Source organism: Nelumbo nucifera, chromosome 2 (genome assembly GCF_055504915.1).
Source record: "Nelumbo nucifera cultivar China Antique chromosome 2, China Antique-T2T, whole genome shotgun sequence".
NCBI lineage: Eukaryota > Viridiplantae > Streptophyta > Magnoliopsida > Proteales > Nelumbonaceae > Nelumbo > Nelumbo nucifera.
In genome coordinates, this window is record NC_142650.1 from 55,868,744 (window position 1) to 55,889,829 (window position 21,086).

The 21,086-nt window shown below is 40.8% G+C and overlaps 1 protein-coding gene and 1 long non-coding RNA gene across 2 annotated transcripts; both read right to left on the reverse strand.

Moving 5' to 3' along the window:
• LOC148802236 (uncharacterized) lies at nucleotides 1-4,726 on the reverse strand. Its single transcript, XR_016082500.1, has 2 exons — nucleotides 4,320-4,726; nucleotides 1-4,241 (listed from the first exon to the last, which is right to left on the reverse strand). It is a non-coding gene; the product is annotated as an uncharacterized LOC148802236 (long non-coding RNA).
• Nucleotides 4,727-7,960: 3,234 nt separating this feature from the next.
• On the reverse strand, nucleotides 7,961-20,407 carry LOC104586329 (glycerol-3-phosphate dehydrogenase SDP6, mitochondrial-like). The gene is made up of 7 exons (XM_010243517.3): nucleotides 19,927-20,407; nucleotides 14,857-15,330; nucleotides 11,648-11,979; nucleotides 10,819-10,979; nucleotides 9,782-10,040; nucleotides 8,360-8,657; nucleotides 7,961-8,271 (listed from the first exon to the last, which is right to left on the reverse strand). Exons 1-7 carry the CDS (start codon nucleotides 20,282-20,284, stop codon nucleotides 8,264-8,266), a joined length of 1,890 nt encoding a protein of 629 aa, XP_010241819.1. The 5' UTR covers nucleotides 20,285-20,407; the 3' UTR covers nucleotides 7,961-8,263.
• Between the last annotated feature and the right edge of the window lie 679 nt (nucleotides 20,408-21,086).

Here is a 21,086-nt window from a genome sequence, read left to right on the forward strand (position 1 = left end):
CGGTAGTTGATGAGGAGGTTGGGAAGCTCCTTGCGGCAGACTTCATCAGGGAATTCCATTACCCGAGATGGGTGGCCAAGCAGGTTCTGGTGAAGAAGGCTAATGGCAAGTAGTGCATGTGCGTCGATTACATCGACCTGAACAGAGTCTGCCCGAAAGACTGCTTCCCGCTGCCCAAGATTGCTCCCCATGCGACCTCAGGGCATGAGTTGTTGAGTTTTCTGGACGCCCATTCCAGTTACAACTAGATTAGGATGGATCCCGCTGACGAAGACAATACCGCTTTCACAACTGAGCTTAGGTTATATTGTTACAAGGTCATGCCATTTGGATTGAAAAATGCTGAGGCAACATTCCAATGCCTTGTAAACAAAGTTTTTGAGTCGTTGATCGGCAATAAAGTAGAATTTTATGTTGATGACATGGTTGTGAAGACCAGTTTTCAAATTCTTTGTTGAATGATTTAAATGATGTTTTTCAAATTTTAAGAAGATATAACATGAAATTAAATCCGAATAAATGCGTCTTCGGAATCACTTCGGGAAAATTCCTAGGCTATATAGTCAACCGACGTGGCATCGAGGCCAACCCAGAAAAAATAAAGGCAATCCTAGATATGAGATCACCCCGGAAAATAAAAGAAGTTCAGAGGTTGACTGGCTATATAGCCGCCTTGAGCCACTTCATGTCTAAATCGACAGACCGGGGTGCCTACCCTTTTTTAAATCTATAAAAAAGAGCAAGAACTTCGAATGGACTGAAGAGTGCCAGCTCGCTTTTGATGAGCTAAAAAGGTACTTAAGTACCGGCCCAGTTTTAACTCAGCCTGAAGAAGGGGATGTGCTAAAGCTATACCTCTCTGTGAGCGACGAAGTGGTTTGTTCGGTACTCTAATCAAAGAAGTAGATTGGGTTCAACGACCCATTTACTATGTTAGTAAAGTTTTGCAGGATGCAGAGACTAGATATCCGGAGATCGAGAAACTAGCATATGCGCTGGTCATAGCAGCCCGGAAACTTCACCCATACTTCCAGGCCCACACTATCATTGTTCTCACCAACAAACCCCAGAGGCAAATTCTGCTCAAGCCCGAGGTGTCTGGAAGATTAACGAAGTGGTTCATCGAGCTGAGTGAATATGATATCCGATATAAGCCACGACCAGCAGTCAAAGCCCAGGTCTTGGCGGACTTCGTATCAAAGTGCACGTTTGGCGTAGCGACCCCCGAGTTGACCGAGCTCGCTCACACGACAGGAGCATAAACTAGTGCGGCACCAGGCCCAATCAGAGTGGCACCGACCTGGGACGAGGAGCCTTGGATCCTCCATGTTGATGACTCATCCAACCAGTAGGGAAGCGATGCAGGGCTGATACTGTACGACCCAAGCGAGGTGAAGCTGGAGTATGCTCTCTGGTTTGGATTTGAGGCATCGAACAGCGAGGCAGAATATGAAGCGTTGATCGTCGGACTAACCTTAGCAAGGGAAATGAAAGCAAAGCACATCATCGTATGCAGTGACTCACAACTAGTGGTCAACCAAGTCATTGGTGAGTACGAAGCCCGTAACCCAACTATGGCAGTTTACTTGGCCAAAGTCAGAGAGATCCTGCATAGCTTCATCTCCTGCTTTGTCAGGCAAATTCCGAGGTCCGAGAACGCTGAGGTCGATGCCTTGTCACATCTAGCGAGCACGAGCAACAGCACTATGCGAACTGTGTACATAGAGGACTTACCTCGGCCCAACATTCTCGGGGGGGGGGGGGGGGGCAGAAGAGGTCGCTCCTATGTCGCAAGCGGAACTGAGCTGAATCGACCCACTCGCTGGTTATCTGCTCCACGAGACAGTACTTATAGAACACAATGTGGCTCGAAGGGTAGAGCGTTAGTCAGCCAAGTACGTCCTCATAGACGGATAACTGTACAGAAGATCCTTCATGCCTCCTTATCTGCGCTGCTGGCGACCCTTAGAAGCTGAGCATGTACTTCGCGACCCCCATGAAGGCTTGTGCGATGGACACTTGGGGGCAGAGCCCTCGCATAGAAAGTGTTAAGGCAAGACTATTATTGGCTCACAATGAAGGCATATGCACTCGAGCTCGTCAAAAAGTGTGACAAATGTCAGAGGCATGCCAATATCCACCACCTACCTGCTACTGATTTGAAATACCTCACCAGCCTGTGGCCCTTTGCGCAGTGGGGAATCGACATCCTTGGTCCTTCTCTGCCAGCAACAGGGCAGAGGAGGTTCTTGGTTGTAGCAGTAGATTATTTTATGAAGTGAGTGGAAGTCGAACCCCTGGTAACTATCACAACCCGTAACATACAAAATTTCTTCTGGAAAAGCATAATATGCTGCTTTGGACTACCCCGGGTGCTGATATCTGACAGTGGGAAGTAGTTTGAAGATGTTGAATTTCAAAATTGGTGTGCCAAGATAGGAATTTAGCAAAACTTTAGCTCGGTGGCACACCCCCAAGCGAATAAACAAGCAAAAGTAACTAACAGGGCGATATTTCGCGGATTGAAAGTTCGCTTAGCTCGAGCAAAGGGATTGTGGGTGGACGAACTGCCCAGTGTCCTTTGGGCCTACCGAACTACTATCATGACCGTGATGGGTGAGACCCCCTTCAACCTCACGTATGGCACAGAGGCAGTGATCCCGACAAACATCGAAGTACCCACATTGCGATTTGAGGCTTATGATGATGAAACAAACGATGACGATCTCCGTACCAACCTGAACCTGGTAGAGGAGGTGCGAGACCTGGCTTACATTCAAACCGCGGCCTACCAGTAGAGAGTAGCCCGGTACTATAATGCCCGGGTCAGAAAACGACAGTTCCGTGCCGGCGACCTGGTTCTCCGAAAAGTTATGGTACCTGAGCCTGGTGTAGGTAAGCTTGGACCGAAGTGGGAAGGTTTGTACCGTGTAAGGCGGGTGTTTGGGGAAGGCACATATGAGCTCAAGAATTTGAAAGGAAAGCAGGTACCTCGAGCATGGAACATCGATAACCTAAGAATGTACTACTTATGAAACCATGACTCCAAGGCAAAATTTCTCTTAAGTCTATGAGACCACCGAACTGGTCAAAAGAGACGACCGATTAGAGAGAGGATTGTGAGTCACTCCCAGAAGCCTAAGGGCTACGGTGCTGAGCTGACAAAAAGACCTCGGCACTACAATAAGTCATAGTCGCCTCTTTGGCATAGGCAGACAAGTCCTAGTCGCCTCTTCGGCATGGGCAGATAAGTCCTACTCGCCTCCTCGACATAGGCGTAACGATTCCCAATCGCCTCTTCAGCTTGGGCAAGTAAGTAACCCGTGCATAGACAAGTCGGGTATATACCCTACAGTGTCTATCCACCTCGGCGTTCAATGACACAAGGTTATTCCTACCTTGAGTCTAGCTCGCTAGCCTGGCACTTCGGGATAACCGACACTTAGAAAAATTTTTTACTTAAAAAGATTTTGCACAGATAAGACTTTTTGAATCATTATACTTCATTAACAAAAAGTTTCGAGTACATAAAAACTATTACTATAACTGAGCTCGGATGCCCGGGACATACACTATATGGGGGGGGGGGTCCAAGAAAAGAGGAATGTTCAAACATCAGATTTTTCAGAATCTCCTCCAGCAGGTAGGTCAGTCTCCATGTGGTCCTCCACATCATCTCGACCTGCCTCCCCTGACGGTCTCGCTTCAAGAAGTTCATCATCGCTTTCTCCCTCGGAGGAGTCAAGTTCCTCATCAGCCTCCTTCGCCATCTCTGGAGTAATGGTAGACATGGAGATGGATCCAAGATCGAGCTCGAGGAACTTTTGCCGCATCAACCACCTACAGAGCTTGAAGCCCGTTTGGTACGAACTAGAACCGTATTCGACCTGGAGGTCGTGAAACTCGAGGGACTCTTTGAACTCCTTGATTGCACGATCTCTCTCCTAAATCCTCGCCTCCTGAATTGCGGTGTCGAAGATTTTGATGTGCTCCTTGATCATCGCCTCAAAGTTTTCATTCTCCCGAAGGAGAGCTTCCTTCCCCCCCTTAAGCTTCTTCTTTTCCTCCGTTAGCACTAGAATCAGCTTCTCTTGGCTCCAAGCTCCCTTTTTGGCCCTAAGAATTTCACCCCCAGCTAAGTCCAGTTCATGGTAAAGCTTCCGAGCGTTCTCTTCGGCCTCCCGAGCTCGATTCAAGCGGATCTTAGATTGATAGACTAGCAAGTGGATAGCAGAGTTCACCTAAAAAAAATAAATAAAGCAAGCGTAAGTATCATTGATAGAAGAATAAGAAAGTAAACGAAGGGGCAAGTTACTTACCACCATACAGTAGCTAGCTACTCTCCCTCCGAGCTAACTTGTTGGCATGTCAGGCCACTTTGCGACCTCCACAGGAAACACTGCATCTTTGCTCTTAAGAAGCTCGAGCCTTAGAGTCATTATGCTCTCTTTCGCTGAGGGGGGCTGGGGCTCAGGCACTGAAGTACCTTCGGGCTCGCGAGGTGGAGTCTCCTCATCCTGATCCTCTTCCAGGTCAACAACTAGAGGTTGGAGGCGGACATCCTCCCCTGGGAGCTCGGCAAAGGATGGCTCTGGCACTACGACCTTGGGTTCGGCAAGAATCGAAGAGGTGGCCTACTCTCGACGGGACCTTCTCGAGGCCCTTCTCTTCTTCCCCTTCTGAACACTCTCTAAGAGGTTAGCGGCATCGACACTCGTCATAGCTCCTACAAAAGAGAAGAAAAAGAAAAAATTTCTAGTCAGTTGCGAACTGAAGTGCAAAAAGAAAAAAAGAAGTAATGTGTGTGCCGAGGTAGAGACCTACCAGGAGGACTCAACCCAACTCGTACAAGCTTCTCCTCAGCCAGGAAATCTTCCACCTCAAGGCCGAGGTCCCTCCAAGAATGGATGACTGCCCTGGTCTCTGCATCCAGCCTTACCCTGGGGTCCTTAATGGCAACTCGCCAATGAGTAGGGAATGGCCATCCTTCAGGGTTCCGAACAAAAAAGTACCTTCTCTTCTAGGCTGATACCTTGTTCGGGTTACCGAACAGGACCTTGAACCCGGGGCGAGGTGAGATATAGTAGCTCTGTCGGGTGTCGCCGAACAGGCAAGAAGAATTTTTCTTAATGGAACAAATTGAGCTAAAGATGTCTAGAGTGATAGGTCGGTTATACTCATGGAAGAGCAACATCGTATTAACAATAGTATGGATGAAATTCAGGTGTAGCTAATCGATAGTGACGTTAAAAAACTTAATAATTTCTACGATGAAGGGGTGGAGTGGGAAGAGCAGCTCAGCTACGAGTTGCTCCTCAAAAACCGCAAGTTCATAATAGTCGTGGACCCAAGGGTACTGACCCAAAGGAATGCTGAAGATGAGAGTATCGGGGAGACGGTAACGAGCTATTAAGGACAAAAACTTGTCCGAGGTCATCGTGGAAGGGCTGAAGTTGTTCGGATCCCGATTTCAAGTAGAAGACGAGACCCCCTCTCCGGAGGTCGGCCGCTCTACCTGAAGTTCGAGTCCCTCAAACCGAGATGGCTCGACGTCAGGTAAAGGCATTTCTCCTAACAGGTCCAAAGAGGAGCTCTCTAGCGAAGAGCTAGCCTCACCGGTGGGAGCTGAGGACCGCACCTCGGCACCCCCAAGCTCGCTAGAATTACTAAGTAACCTATCTATGCTAGCACTAGACATATTGGACAGGAAAAGGAAAAGGGAACAACAAGTGAAAGAAGACGAACTCACCAAAGAAGGCGATAACGACTTCAGACACAAGGGGAGAGAACGAAGACCTGAAGGACTCTGACGTGATCTCAAGAAAGCTCAGTTACACAATTTATGGCGAGGATAATGGGCCCTTCGGCCCCTATTTATAATCCACCACATCCGGCAATCAACGGTTGAGATCTGTGTGACTTAATGACTCCCATGAAAATCGGCTACACGCTACCCGAGGACAAAATCGGTTGAGCGCGCTCTTTGGTGTCCGCAGAATTTATAAACAATGTGATGTTCGTGCGTGACTGAGACGCGATCTGGGCCATTTCATGGTTGAGCCAGATGATTGAACATGTCCGACCAACGTTCCACCCTCCAAATCGCCTAGACTTCGTGCCAAATCCACCTGGACTTGTCATGAACTCCCCGCACCGGGTCAGGACCCCTGGCACGAGGAGTGGGAGGCAATTGATGAAAGGTGATTTGGCACGACCTAGTAAGATGGGGTCACGTGGACGCAATCTGCTCGAGGGATGACAACTCAGCCAAAGGAACCTAGTCCGCAACAAACAGAGCTCGGGTATTCAGTCACTTCGACCCAAAAACCATCTCGGCGTAGAGACACCTCGACACTCAATCCAGTTCGGGACTAAGGAACTGAAGTACCAGTTCGGAGCTAAAGAGCCGAAACGCCACATAATCAACTCAAAAGGCCTCCCTAACAGACCCCGAATTTCTCAGGCATACAACGAGGCTCATCCTAACTCCACTTGAATAAGAAGAAAACGATAAACCTTATCAACTGACACATTGCTTTCCTTAAAAAACTGAACAAATCTTATCCACACAGCCCAGAGGTCCCGGAGTTTTTTCGTAAAGTCCACGATTACTCCACTATATAAGGACATCAAACCCCAAGGCAAAGATACGCGCAATTATTTACTTACTAGCACTCAAGCATTCAATTATTCAACTCGCATCCACAGTATAGAACTGACTTAAGCATCGGCGCGACCTCGCCGGATTAATCACCCTGGGTTCTCTGATCTATTATTTTACAGCTTGATCCAACTCGCCGCACAATTGGAGTTCGGATCATCTTCTAGCTAAGAGTATCTAAATCGCGCACCATCATAAATTAAAAAAGCAGTTTTTGGAAAGTTGCAAGAAAGCAACAGATGTGTGGTAAAATATCTCCTGATTAGTTGCCCATAAAAAAAATCCAAAAACTTCCACCAACTTTATGGATAATGTCTAAAACTTTCTACTTTTATATACCTCTAGAGCACCCCCATCTTACTAGGTTTCTTCCAGTCTTACAAAATTAATTTTTGAGTAAGAAAAAATTCTCTATTTGTTAATGTGAAAAAAAAAACCCTACTGTCCTGGAGCAATTTACTTAAGCATCCCATAATAGCATTAACTTGTAGAATTTATAAGGCAATAACTTCACAAAAGACAGCAACTAAAATTTGTTATCATATCTTATCCATACCATATAAAGCAAATACTTTTAGATTTCATCCGGCTCATAATAATTAAATCCAAATATCATATATCATACATGATTAATACTTGCACACATGCACATGTGCTAACACATTCTCTTGCACTAATCTCAGATAATGCAACAACCAATAAAAAATGGGGACGCAATAACAATCATGTTCATGCTTTATCATTCTACTTATCTCGGACGCAAGTGTGTGGTTGTCCTAAAAGTAAGAATTAGTCAACTAAAAATAACAACAATATAGAGAGTTAGTAATGTGGTCTCTATAAGGTGTCGTGTGTTTGAATGTATTGGACCCTACTGTGGTGCGGTTGAAATTACATAGTTTGAACCATACTACAATCCCTGAGATATTTTGCACTGTGGTGTGGATGTATATTAAAAACATTTCACTCATTTATTGCATTACATATGTTGCATTTCAAAACCATCCATAAATGGTTTCAGCCACATGCCCGCAACCCTAAGAGAATGCTTTATGGGTGTGCTGAGTTTCGCAACCAAGCAATCCATAGAAAGTACAGAACACCCCTTAATTACAACACACTATGTAGAAAAATTAAAAGCCCACATAAATAATCAGAAGGAACAGAGGCTGAATCAGAGGATTGCCCATTCTAATCATTTGGAACAAAGAAAAGTCCCCCACCCCACCCCAAAACGAAGAAAAGGAGAAGGGTATCCCAAAAATCCAGCAAACATCAAGAGATAGTTACAAAAAACAATGAAATGAAGCCCAGGAAATGGGAATTTATACTTCGACAGATTGTATAAAATTTACAATTTCAGGAGGATCAAATGCCTCAACAAAAACAGGTAAATTATGAGGAATATAGAATGTGTAGTGCTGGCACCAACCCAACCCACTAAATCAAGCTTGTGGAAATGACAAGGTAAATAAAAACAAATTATTCATTCCTCACACCAAGAGTGAGGAGTTTCTTTTACCAATCTCTTGTGCATGGGACCACTGTTTACAGGCATCGAAAAACTAAGCTTTGTAAAAAAAAAAACCATTATGTTTCAACTTACAACCCTGCCAAATTGAATAACAAGTGACCCGTGAGATTACTGAATGTAAAATGGGAAATTAGTCAAATTAATATTAAAAGAGTAGTACTGACCTGTATGCTTTCCATCATGGAATTGAGCATTCTTAGATGACTTAAAAGCTACCAAGAATTCCCTTGCCTTCTGTAACTCTTGCTTCTGCCTTGATTTGTCCCACTTGTGCTCAGCACCCAATATTTGAATTACACGTGGCAATGCCCTGCCTGCTGCATCAGTATCAAGAAAAGCAAGTCTGGATCTCCTAGCAATGAAATCCACAGCAGACTCACAGTACTCATACCGAGCACAATATGCAACCTCTGCTTCTAAAAAAGGGTATCCATGGGCAAGTCGCTTCCCAAGATTTTCATTCTGGAGAGTCAAAAAAGAGAGAAGGGTAAATGAAACTAGGCCATGAAAACCATTAGATCCCAAACTCTTGGGTTATTAAGAGAGATAAATCCATTTACTGACAAAATTTGTTTAACCCAAGAAAATTGCAAATTTTACCTCAGGAAAATACAAATTAGGGTTAAGAACAAAACAAACTGGATTAAAATTTGTTGGGATGCATCTTGGAGATAAATTAAGACGGTCTTTATTGAAAACAATTATTGTCTTGCTAAACTCGTACACCCTTCTATACATGGCACTTTTACATGTAAAACTCAATTTATCATTGGAAACTCAATTTTTATGTAACTTTTGCTTAAATTTGTCATAACATAATAGGCTATACTCAAAACTCTGGCAAATATATTTGTACATATTATTGACATGTAGCCAACTATCCTTCCCTGTAAAGGCCCATGAACCATCTCCTACTTGCTAGTTTTCCATCTTTTTTCTGTCTATACAAGACTGGTCACTAAACAATCTTGGACACTATTATTATTATATAAATGAGGTAACCTGATCAATTTTCCTCTCCAATAGATGGTTCTACCAATATCAAAATGATTTAAGTACCTGCCTAGGGCTAGATTTGACTGATCAAATTCTTTTACTGAGAGGTCAAACTTTCAATTCATTCTTTAGGCTGTGTTTGGTTGCAGTGCAGTTTTATTTGCACTAATACAAATGTTTGGGAGTGCAAATGAAAATAATGCAAGTTCTGGTTTAATTTTGTTTTAGGTTTTACTTTATTCTGTTTTAGGTCTTATTTTACTTCATTTGTACTGCAATGAAATAAATGAAGATAAATTTTGAAATAAAAAAAATCATAATTTGCATTGAAATCATTTGCACTACTATGATTTTGCATTAGTGCAAATAAATTTGCATTGCAACTAAACACAGCCTTACATTCAATAGTGTTCCATTAACAAAATACAATTTCAGTTATCCAAATATATCTTTTTGTAGTCATCTAGGTTACAAAGCAACAACTGCACAACTATCTAGGCTATAGGGTCTTAAAACATGTAGGTGGTTGCTAATGCAATGTTTGATAATACCGGTTGCAAGTACTATGATATAAAGAATGAATCCCAAACCTGAGCTATGGTTGCCACTCGTTCAGCTAAAGTACCATAAGCTTGAGATAGATGTTTGGCTGCAGCACTGTCCATTATCCCTGGAACAACTTTACCATTTTGAGTCTTCTTCATACGAACATATTGTTGAGCAAGAACTGTAAATGAAGCTGGATCCCAACCATCTCCCCCAACGATTTGTAGGTGGTTAGTCAAGCAGCCATTTGTTGGACTCAACTTCCCAGATTTTATAGCCGCATCAACTGCATCCTCTGCCATGCTGAGCTAACGATTAAATTAATCACACAAATTTATCCCAGAAAGAAGAGATGAGGAAGAAAATGCAAAAGCAAAAAACAAAATATGAACTGATGATTTACAATTTTTATTTTGAATGGAAAGGAAAGCACTATTTCTGCCATTAGCAAGAAATACAAGGGGAAGAAGGGGTGATCATTTCAGCCCGGCCCGCACAAGCCCAGCCCGCAAATTTTAGGGCCGGTCTTGGGCTTAATACTTCAAGCCTGGCCCGGGCCCAGCCCGGCCCGCATATATTTAAACTTACACATTTTGTGTATAATGTATACATGTTATTTTACATTATATTATATATTTTATATATAAATATTATAACATGACATGTATAATCTATATTATATGTAATATTTTATATTATATAATGTATAAAATAAGTTTATATGCATGTTATGTCATTTAATATATAGATATGTAATGTTTTATATATGAGTGACATTGGCCCGGAATTAGGCCCGGCTCGGCCCGGGCCCGTATAGACCTGGGCTAGGGCTTATGTTTCAGGTCAGGAACCTCGGGCCGGGCTGGGCCCGGGCCTAAGCTATAACCCTTATCATAAGTGCAAAGCCCGGCCCAGCTCGGCCCATGATCACCCCTAGGGAAGATTGATTATTATGTTAAAAGATGGTTTGGGTAAGATACACAGGGCAAGACATCAGGTAGAAAAAAGTCAATGGATGTGCTAAAAATCCATTCAAAAGAAAATCATCCACCCAGACCTTATCAACATTTTCTCAGTTTACCTTCTGTATGTAGTCCATTTTCCACCAGTAACAGTGAGCAAACCAGGGTAATCTTCAGAAACTACATGATCCCTAGAAATGCTTTCAGTGTTCTTTGCTGATGGGTCCATGGCCAATGGACGAATGCCACTCCAAGCAGAGAGAACATCTGCACGACGTACCTGTTTATATTATAGACAATACCAGAACATGTCAGACTACATTAAAATGAGTATAAATCGAATATCTAGATTATTTTTTACAAGAAAATAAGGAAAAAAATTGTTACCCACCCTGATCAATATGCATTAACATCAAGCACTTTGTAATGCTAGTTTGTTTCAATAACATGGATAGACCCAAGATTACATGGTTTAATAGTATCAATACTGTTAAGCCAAATCTATTCTGGAACAATTCAAATTTGCAGCCACTAGATGGGGGAGGGGGAAGATCAGTACAAAACATGTAAGAAAGAAGCCAAATAAAAGTGAAGGAAGATCCTCTAGAGCATCTACCCTCTATGACACCCAAAAACAGCCAAATATGGTCTTAAAGGCACACCAGAAAATGAAACCTGAATATTTCATGACTATACTTATCAATGAAAAGAAATGATTGGATAACAAAAAGAACATATAAATAAGTAAAAGCCAGTAGAAGCAAGAGTTGACAACAATCAGAATCAAGTGAAGGGCATGGAGAAATAAACCAAACAATTCAAAGTGTCACGAAAACATTTAATATAATATCCACAAACTATATAAGTCATGAAGGTGTTTAAATTTATATTTTTTGACAGGGTTTGCATGCATAGAGAAAAAGGATACTGTCAGCACAAGATACAAACCTTAACATTAAGGTAATCACAAATGGCATCCAGTATAAATTGTATCTCATCTTCATGCGGTTCTGGAAGCATGGTAATTGTAGTACTGGAATCTGTTGTTCCTGCAATTGTTCTTCCCAACCATGGCAGCATGAAAACAACACGTCCATCTTTGGTTTTTGGAACAATTAAGCCCATTCCCTCAGGAGAATAATAATCAGGGAGAACAATGTGCACTCCACTGCTAGGAGAAATCATGGGCTGTGCATCTTTGTTTGCAAGTTTCCTCACAGAGTCACAAAATGGCCCAGCAGCATTCACAACAACTTTTGCATATGTATCAAACTCTTTGCCTGATGCACTTTGACAGGGTGTAAGAAGCAAGCAAAGTACAACAAGTATTTTAGTACCTATCTAATGAAAAGACTTGCTTGGTACCACTCACCAGGTAAAAAGGGACTAATGAAACCACTACTGTTTTGGAAACATTAACCAATAAAGAAGAAAGGAAAAGGTTAAAGAAGCAGTTTATGCTCCAATACTCAACTGCTAGCATATTTAATATGCCAGACCATGGTAATGACTTCGGCAGAATTATATACAGTAGTAATAAAATTAGAAATTACTTGTACTTTGGAGCAAAGGTACTAACCAAAGAAGAAGATGATTGAAGATCCTATGCTTTAACAGATGGATAAAGGATATCGCATTAACAACCATATGGTTAGAAATGCAACTTGAGAGTTGGCATTGGATTTGGTTGTGGTATCTTGGCTTAACATGTAACCTCAACCCAAACCCTAACTGACCTGATTTTCAACCCAGCATTCTTGATCCTAACCGAATCCAGTTATGATATTAAACTGGTTGGATTAAATCAAACACCACAACATGCAAATACACATATTATATACACAAGAATAATATATTGACAGTATATAAATGTAATATTTTACAAACTACCTGACAGAACCCTTCTCTATCTTCCCCCCTCGCATACAAACAAAGATTTAAAAGATACGACTGAAAATATAACATGTTATATTATGGTTAAGTCAGGATATTTGATGCCTCAAACCCCATCCTAACCTTAACCATTGTTTGGGGCGGGGAGGTTTTGGGAGCCAACCGAAGCCCAACTCTAAGAACTAGGCCCTAACCCAACACTCAGCTCCATATGAGGTAAAACCCAAGCCCGTCCATCCAAGTCCACCTGAGTTAAATCCAAGCACAACTTGGAATGGGCTTGGGCCTGAGCAGGTTGGTCAGGTTAATTATTCCATTTTGGCTCTGCTATCCAATTTGGAGAATAAAATAAAGTACATAAAACTATTACCAAAATACCAAACAACAAATTTATACATAATGTGCATCATATATGCATGTGGCATGTCCATGTGCATACATGGGCTTAGGCCTAATGATGTAGTGCAAATGTATTTTGGGAGTTTTCACCGGAAAGGAATAACAGAATTTTCACTGGAAAGTGTAGATCTTCGGAGGAGGTAATAGATTGCATAAAAGTGAAGGTTGCACTTTGGGTGAAGACTTTGGACAGCTTCCAGAACTTATCAGTCAATGATATTATAAGATCTTGGTCTGAAGTAGCACGATCCTCAAGGGATAAGGAGAGAATCAGAATGGAATGGAAACCCCCAGAAGGCAACAGAGTAAAGTTGAATTTGGATGGGAGTTCTTTGGACAATCCAGGCTTGGAAGGCATAGGAGGCATAATCAGAAATTCTGAGAGCAGAGTCTTGGCCTTAGACTCAGGACCACTTGGCATTGCAAATTCGGTAAAGGCTGAACTAATGGCTTTGTTACAAGGTCTGTGGTTAGCTAAGCAACTGGGCCTTAGACAGCTAGAGGTGGAAGGGGATTCTAAAGTAATTATCTCTTGGGCAAGTTACAATAAACATACCCCGTGGAACCTCAAACATGTTCTCAGGGAAGTGGAAAAGATTGTGAGAGATATAGGTGCTGAATTCAAGTGGGTGAGAAGAACTGCAAATGTGCTAGCCCACTCCCTATCTAAGCAAGGGGCAAAAAGGCAACACCTTTTATGGGCTTCATTGTAATCTACCCTCGGTTTTCTGGGTTGACATGTTGGTCATCAAGTTGTAATCCCAAATTTAATTACTTTAATGAAATTATCTTTTGCTCATAAAAAAATGTATTTTGGGAGTTTAAATAGTGTGTTAGTACATAATCTACATAGATATGTATAGCCTAAATATGTATTGCACATATAAAGATAGTGGTCCATATATCATAAAAGGTCAGGCCTGCTCAAGTTGAGGCTCAATCCCAGCTATCAAGCCCAACTTTACAGCCCTAGATCAACCCTGAAGCCTGAAAATCTAAGACCAGTCCATACAGAAATATGATTATTAATTATAAAGTTAGAGTCTACAAAGAAATATGCTCTTCTTAAAGTTTTCTGGAAAACTGTATCTGTAGACTCTAACTTTATTCTCCTAAGACCTCATCACCTTCCCTCTCTTCTTCCTTTCATCTTCCTACTTCTTTTGACTCTCTGGTTTGCTATTGTAAGCAAAGTAGCAAACAAACTCAACACAAAGAAATAGATGTCACCAAAGGTGCGCCAACTTCAAGTAAATATGCTATTAAATGCAGATAAAACCAGTAACTGCAATGCCAAATGGTCTTAGGGATCTCGTCTGTCAAGCATGGACTCATATAAATGACTGAATTGCCAATATAGGATAACCTCTGGCACTAGGTGAACTCCAGTGGAATGCCAATAAAGTCAACATTTACCATATATTGATTACTGAGTAGTGTCTTTTCCAACAGGAAGTTCTAAGCTAAGGTGGGAAAAAAATTCTCACATTCATTTACTCCCGTATCCATGGTAAAGTGGTACTTCACCCATTGTTTCTTCGATGTAATGTTAATCAAATGTATGGACAAGTTCACAAATCTTAAGCTTTATGTATTTTAATCCGACAAGCCATATCAATTCAGATTTAAATGTTTATAATCATGTCAATGCAACACAGCTCTTTAAGAAACCTTCAATGTTTATGATATTGCAAGATAGTTTTAAATGGTGATAAATAAATGATAAGTGCATGGATGAAAAGGCAGTTAACTGCATAAACAAAATATCTGTTACTAAAATTGGCATTTAAGTACAAGCATGAAAAACTGAAAAAAATAATGGTGGTGATGAAATTGTCTGCCAATAAGTGTGTTATCTATTGTACCTGACAGATTGTTTCGGATACGTGCACCAATTATCCTTTCTGTAACATCATCCTTAAGAAAAGCCACCACTTCTGCATGGTTAAGCACTGCTGCACCAGCTAATGCAGCAGTGCATGCCAGTCCAACATTAAGTCTGGAGTCATTCATCTGTCCATCATAGTACACAACTGTACCCTTCAAGCTTTTATCTTTACCCTTCCGTGCAAGAGTCGGAAAGAGTTCAATTGATTCTTGTGCAGAGTAATATCGGGACAAATGTAGCAAGCGTTTTGCTGCAACCAGATCATATAGTTTCAATCCTATCCAGTAGTATACAACTTCAAACCAGTCGAAACACGGTGTCATGCATGGCAAAGCATGGCATAGGTGTGGAGCATTTTCAATAACTTGTTTACGCTCCTCAAGTGCATGAAAAACCAGTTTCAGTTGCCCATAGTCAAAATTAAAGACAGCTTTTTCCAAATAGCGAACCCCTAGCAAAGTTTAGCAGAAATTAAGTACTGAAGCAAAAAGAGAAAACTCTATCCAAAAGAACTATATAAGGTCCAGTTTCTGTAAATTCTAAAGACTGTTAACCATCTCACTGCTATGATAAAGTGTAAACTGTTGTACTTATCACTCTACTAAAGGATGAAAATATATGACAAATATGTCAGCCTGAAAAAAATTTCTATTCATTTTACTTTGAAACAAATACAGCCTAATGTGACTTCTCAAGGCTTATATTTCACCAAATTTAATTAAATACATAGCATATACAGAATTTTTGTAGTATAATTTGTTAAAACATAGCATAGCATTTATATATTTTTAAAGTAAACACTATTAAGTATATCTAGAATTGTCAATGCAGTAGCCATTGTTGAGCTGATAACTTCTCATGTTTGATATCAATACTCTATGCATGTACAGGATAGCATAGGATAAAATCATCACGAGAATAACATGTGTAATATGTAATCTAAGCTTTCAACTACTTGGAACAAATACAGCCTAATGTGACTTCTCAAGGCTTATATTTCACCAAATTTAATTAAATACATAGCATATACAGAATTTTTGTAGTATAATTTGTTAAAACATAGCATAGCATTTATATATTTTTAAAGTAAACACTATTAAGTATATCTAGAATTGTCAATGCAGTAGCCATTGTTGACTGATAACTTCTCATGTTTGATATCAATACTCTATGCATGTACAGGAATCTTGGTAGCATAGGATAAAATCATTACAAGAATAACATGTGTAATATGTAATCTAAGCTTTCAACTACTTGGAGCCTCAAAATGTTCCATGAGTCTATAATGTAAGTTTTCATTTTCCACATTGTTTAATGTGAAAAATGAATTCCCTGTCTGGGATCTTATGAATATGACTAAACAAGTACACAACTAAGGAAAGTGTGGTTTTTTATCAGTTCTGTTTATAGATTCAACAATATGCTTCCAATCTATGATGCCATATATGGATTCAAATGGGGCATGATCCCTAGCTTCTCAAAATCCAGAACAGGGATAAGATATGATCTTTCAGTCCAATTTATCAAGAATTTTTTTTATGTTTAGTTTTATAAATTAGCTACATCTGTCAATACTTAGGGGCCATGTGATAGTAGCTGAAGCGGCTTCACTGAATGACTTATTGCTTTTTCTTTTAGTGTATAAAATAATTAAATAATAAAATATCCAAAGGTATCAATAACCAACCCAACTTCAGCTTCAGTTATGAAGGAGCTCACAATGTCCCTAATAACTTATTCACTAAAAGACAAAGCAAAATCATTCAGTTCAGTTATTTCTGCTGTTATAAAACAGTCCCTAGTAACCCCTGATATTCATGAAGTTTCTCATAGCAAAATTCCTAAAAGCATGGTATCCATATTCTTGTTGAAAAAACATTAGGTGTTAGGTGACAAAGCATTTACTATGAGAATAAAACAAGAAATATACTTTGGTAGTATTGATGCTGTATATAGTGTCAGTACCAGTATTGTATTGATGTAGGACTGGTCTGACCGGAGGAGATAGACAAAGCAAGTTTATCTGCAATTTGGAGAAAATTCATGAAATGGGGGTTTTGACCATGGGTACACAGGCCCAGCCACCCCCTAGTGGGACCTCTAATATAAGGTGTGGCGGAAGCTGATCCCCCAAATATTCAGAAGCTACAGAGACACTCAGAACCTTCTAACATCTTTACTGTGGGGGTTGTTTAGTCATTTTGAGTCAGTATGAATCTGGGTTGATTTTTGTTTATTTTCTACTTCCTAATTTTCTTTTAGCTGTCAATATTTTTAGTCGGTAGTCCTAAAGAGTTTTAGAAGTTGTCAAGTGGGGTCCACTAACCACATAAAGTCTTAGGTGTTAAGCCTTTCTATTTCTTAAACCTTATGATCCTTTTGGAATCAGGTGGGTTCCTTTGGTGGATTTGAAGAGCTTATTCCTCAACTCATTCTCTCCACAAAAGAGAAAAGGGGAAGGTGCTTTCGAGATGTACAAGGGCAGCTATACTTTCGTGCGCGTGGGAAGAAAGGAATGCCTGTCTCTTTAAGGACAAGGAAAGATGTATAAAAGAAATCATTGACAACATCTCAATCAAATTGGTGCATTGGATGAAGACCTTGGACTTATTCTTTGATTTCATAGTAGATGACATTCTGAGAAATCGGAGGCAAATGGCAAGCTCTTGTCCTTGGAAGATTAAGCCTTTGGTCAGTTGGGTTCCACCATCTTTGGGCCAGGTAAAGATGAATTTTGATGGTTGTAAGCTTGTAGCTTGGGTAATCCTAGGCCTTCAAGTACAGAAGGAGTTTTGAGGGATGAAAATAGAAACATCCTTGAGTTATTTTTAGGACCTCTAGGAACAGGAGCCTCAATTGGGCAGCACTTGCAGGCTTAAAGAGAAAAAGCAAGGAATTTGCTGGCATCTCTTTGGATGACTTACATAGGAACTTATTGCAGATACTTCACTCCTCTCCAGCAACACAGCTTCAGGCTCAACCCCTCCCAGAGCTTCTCCCCTTTTTAGAAGTGATTTTATTTTAAAATTTGATGGCAGCTGCATGGGAAATCCTGGCCCTACTAGTATTAGCGGTGTTGTGTTGACAAACAGAGGTGACATCATCTGGGTTTACAGCAGTCCAATTGGAGATGGTAACCCCATGGAAGCAGAGACCTTAGCAGTCCTCACCGGTCTCTGCATTGCTGAGGTCTTTCTCCAATAACAGTTTCCAAAGAATCAGCCAACACCATTGGATGGCTTAAACTGGACAGGGGAGGCCCTTGGCTTTATGATCATTTCCTAGCTGAAGGAAGAGATCTTGCAGCCCAGTTGTAGGTCTTGCTTACTTGGATTCCCAAAGAGTTCAGTTCTTACGCAGATATGTTGGCAAAATCTGCTGTAAACAGAGGACACTTGTATAGCAGCAATACTGCACCCTGATTTTTCTTTGGGTGCTCTTTTTGTACATCTTTTTGATAATATAACACCTTGTTATTTCCCTCAAAAAAGAAGAAAGGAATATAAAAGAAGTTGAAGTTGAAGGGGATTCAAAAACAGCCTTCAGGTGGGGTGGTTCAAGAACAGAAGGTAGCTTGGAATTATAAATATATCTTTAGGGAGCTACAAAGGATTATAGAGGAGCGGCAAGCAAAAGTAATTTGGATTTTGGGTTCCAAGGGCATCCAATGGATTGGTATATGAATTAGCCGAGTTGGCTAGTGGCTGTTGTCTTCATGTAAGGAGGTTAGCCGAGGCCAGCCTCCCTATTTCGGTTCCCTACTTTGTTGTACTCACATTTTATACTAATTAAAAAAATTCAGTACTGTTATTAATCATAAAAAAAGCTTCTAATTTTTTTAGCAGTCAGGTTTGGAGTTTGGGCTAGAATAAAAGCTGGCTGACCCATTCATGTTTCTATAGGACCATTTTATGTTATCAAGATTTCATATTTGAACATGAAATAAAGCATCTATTTGAGTACTGCGTTGGCATGTATGCCTTCTCTCTCCTCTATCTTCTTCCTTTATTCCATATTTTTCCACTTGCTGCACACTTCTCTACTGCAGAATGTAGATCCCTAATCTTCTTTAATCCATAAATCCTCATTCTCTCCTATTAGCTGCTGCCCTGTAATTTTTCTTGAATTTTACTTGCAAGATATCAGATATGGAATCCAGATTCAAATCAATATCTTCTCCCTTACAGTGCCCAGTCCAGGTCTTAACCCTTTTCTCACATCTAAAATCTTCTTTACCCATCCTTCTAGTCCACCATTGCTGGATAGAAAGAGGCTTCCCCTACTTGACCTACATCATATGTTGTGTCAACATGGCAACAAGCCAAGCATGTTTAAGCATCCAGTATCATGGCTTCCAATTAAGTAAAGGAATTTGTTGATTTATATATTCTTCTAGAGTATGCACTCCCTTAAACAATGTTTTAATGAAGCTTAGTTATTTATTTTTGTTACCTTATATATTCTTTTAGTTATTTTTTAATTTATTTCACAGTCCTTCTCAATGGTAAACAAGAAATTTATTTAAAAAGAGAAGAACACATTATTAGATGATAAATAGACAGTCAAACAGGATGAAAGCAAAGAAGACCCTACTTCACACATCACACCCGAAACACCACACTCCTACCACAACAAGAAAGAAAGAACCAGAATCCTACAAGTTCAAATTCCAGAAAATTTTCTATTCACCCTCTTTATACCTGATAAAAAAACAAAATTAGAAGAACAAAAACAGACTTAATCAATAGACATTACTTTATATGAGAAACTAACACCAAAGTTGTTCTCTTTCCTTTGATATCAAATTTTTATTGCAGATTTACTAACATCAAATAACTAGTTAAGCAAAAAAAACTAATAATCTAAATAATAAAACTAACAATTCAACCAATCGCAGGTTAAAGTTTCGGCTGCTGACTATTGGCTATCATTTCTCATTTAGAATCAAAACCTCAACCAACGATCAGTAGGTGAAATCAAAATAAGCAAAGAAACCATTGAACCATAAAAGACATGAGAAAGAAGTAATTTGAACCCTAACACATACCACCATGAATTAACTTGGTGGATCTCGAAGAAGTCCCGGAGGAGAAATCCTCTCTCTCGACGAGGCCAACGCGAAGTCCCCTTGACGCGGCATCCAGTGCCACCCCACACCCGGTCGCGCCACCACCGACAACAAGAACGTCGAGAGGATTGGCTGAGCTGGCGCCCATCAAAGCAGATTCTTGGACTTCCCGCGAAGGGACGACAGCGTTGACGTCATTGATCTTCTTCCGGATGCTGTGGAAATGCCCTCGGTCGTTCTCAGACAGAACTGGATCCCTGAGGCTCAATGCACCGTAAGCTCCGGCGACGGCTATTACGGCAGCGCCGAAGCCCTTCAATCGAGTAGCTGTAGCCATGGACGCAATTCTTCGGATTACAGGAATGGAAGCGCCGGCGTATTCCTTTTTTATTTTTCGATTGCGTAGGGAATCAGAACAGAAGACGTGATTCTGCTTTTGGTTTGGCTCCGAATATGCTGCGAACATATGCGTGTAACACAGGCTACTTAATCAATCCCATTCACGGGAGATGTTCTCCAATGCACGGGGACAGCCCATCCCCCCGTGTATTGAGACCATCTACCGTGGTTGCCATGGGAAGATATTCTCAAATCACGGAGGGGATGGGTTGTGGGGCTCGTTGTGTGGGATACGCATCGCGTCTATGCATCCGAAGTCAATCACGTTCACACGGGATGGGACCATATCGATCGCATGTGTACGGAACAATGATGTTTGTATCAATGCCGTCTTTTTCTGACGACGACTGCGCTTTGAAATTTTTTAGAGCCATTAGCCATATTCTATTAAGGATAACTGTCACGGGGTTAATTGGCTGGGCCTGCGGCATTCGAGTGGATCGATTAAATTTAAGAAAGCAACTGATCACGTATAAAAGGCAATAAAAATGGCACACGAATTAATAGATGATAAGGACAAATATACAACTTTGTCTCGAGGGACCTCGTGCTTAACTTTTACATGTTCTTGACACTATTCAACTACCTAACTTCTCTCAGAGTAGCTTAAGTTTTTTGTGCTCTAACAAAAGATTACATTGAGATAATGAAAATTCATACTACATAATTACAATAATACCATCGGCAATCCCCCAATACGAAATACACATGTTGCCCCACCCAAGACACATTAGATGACA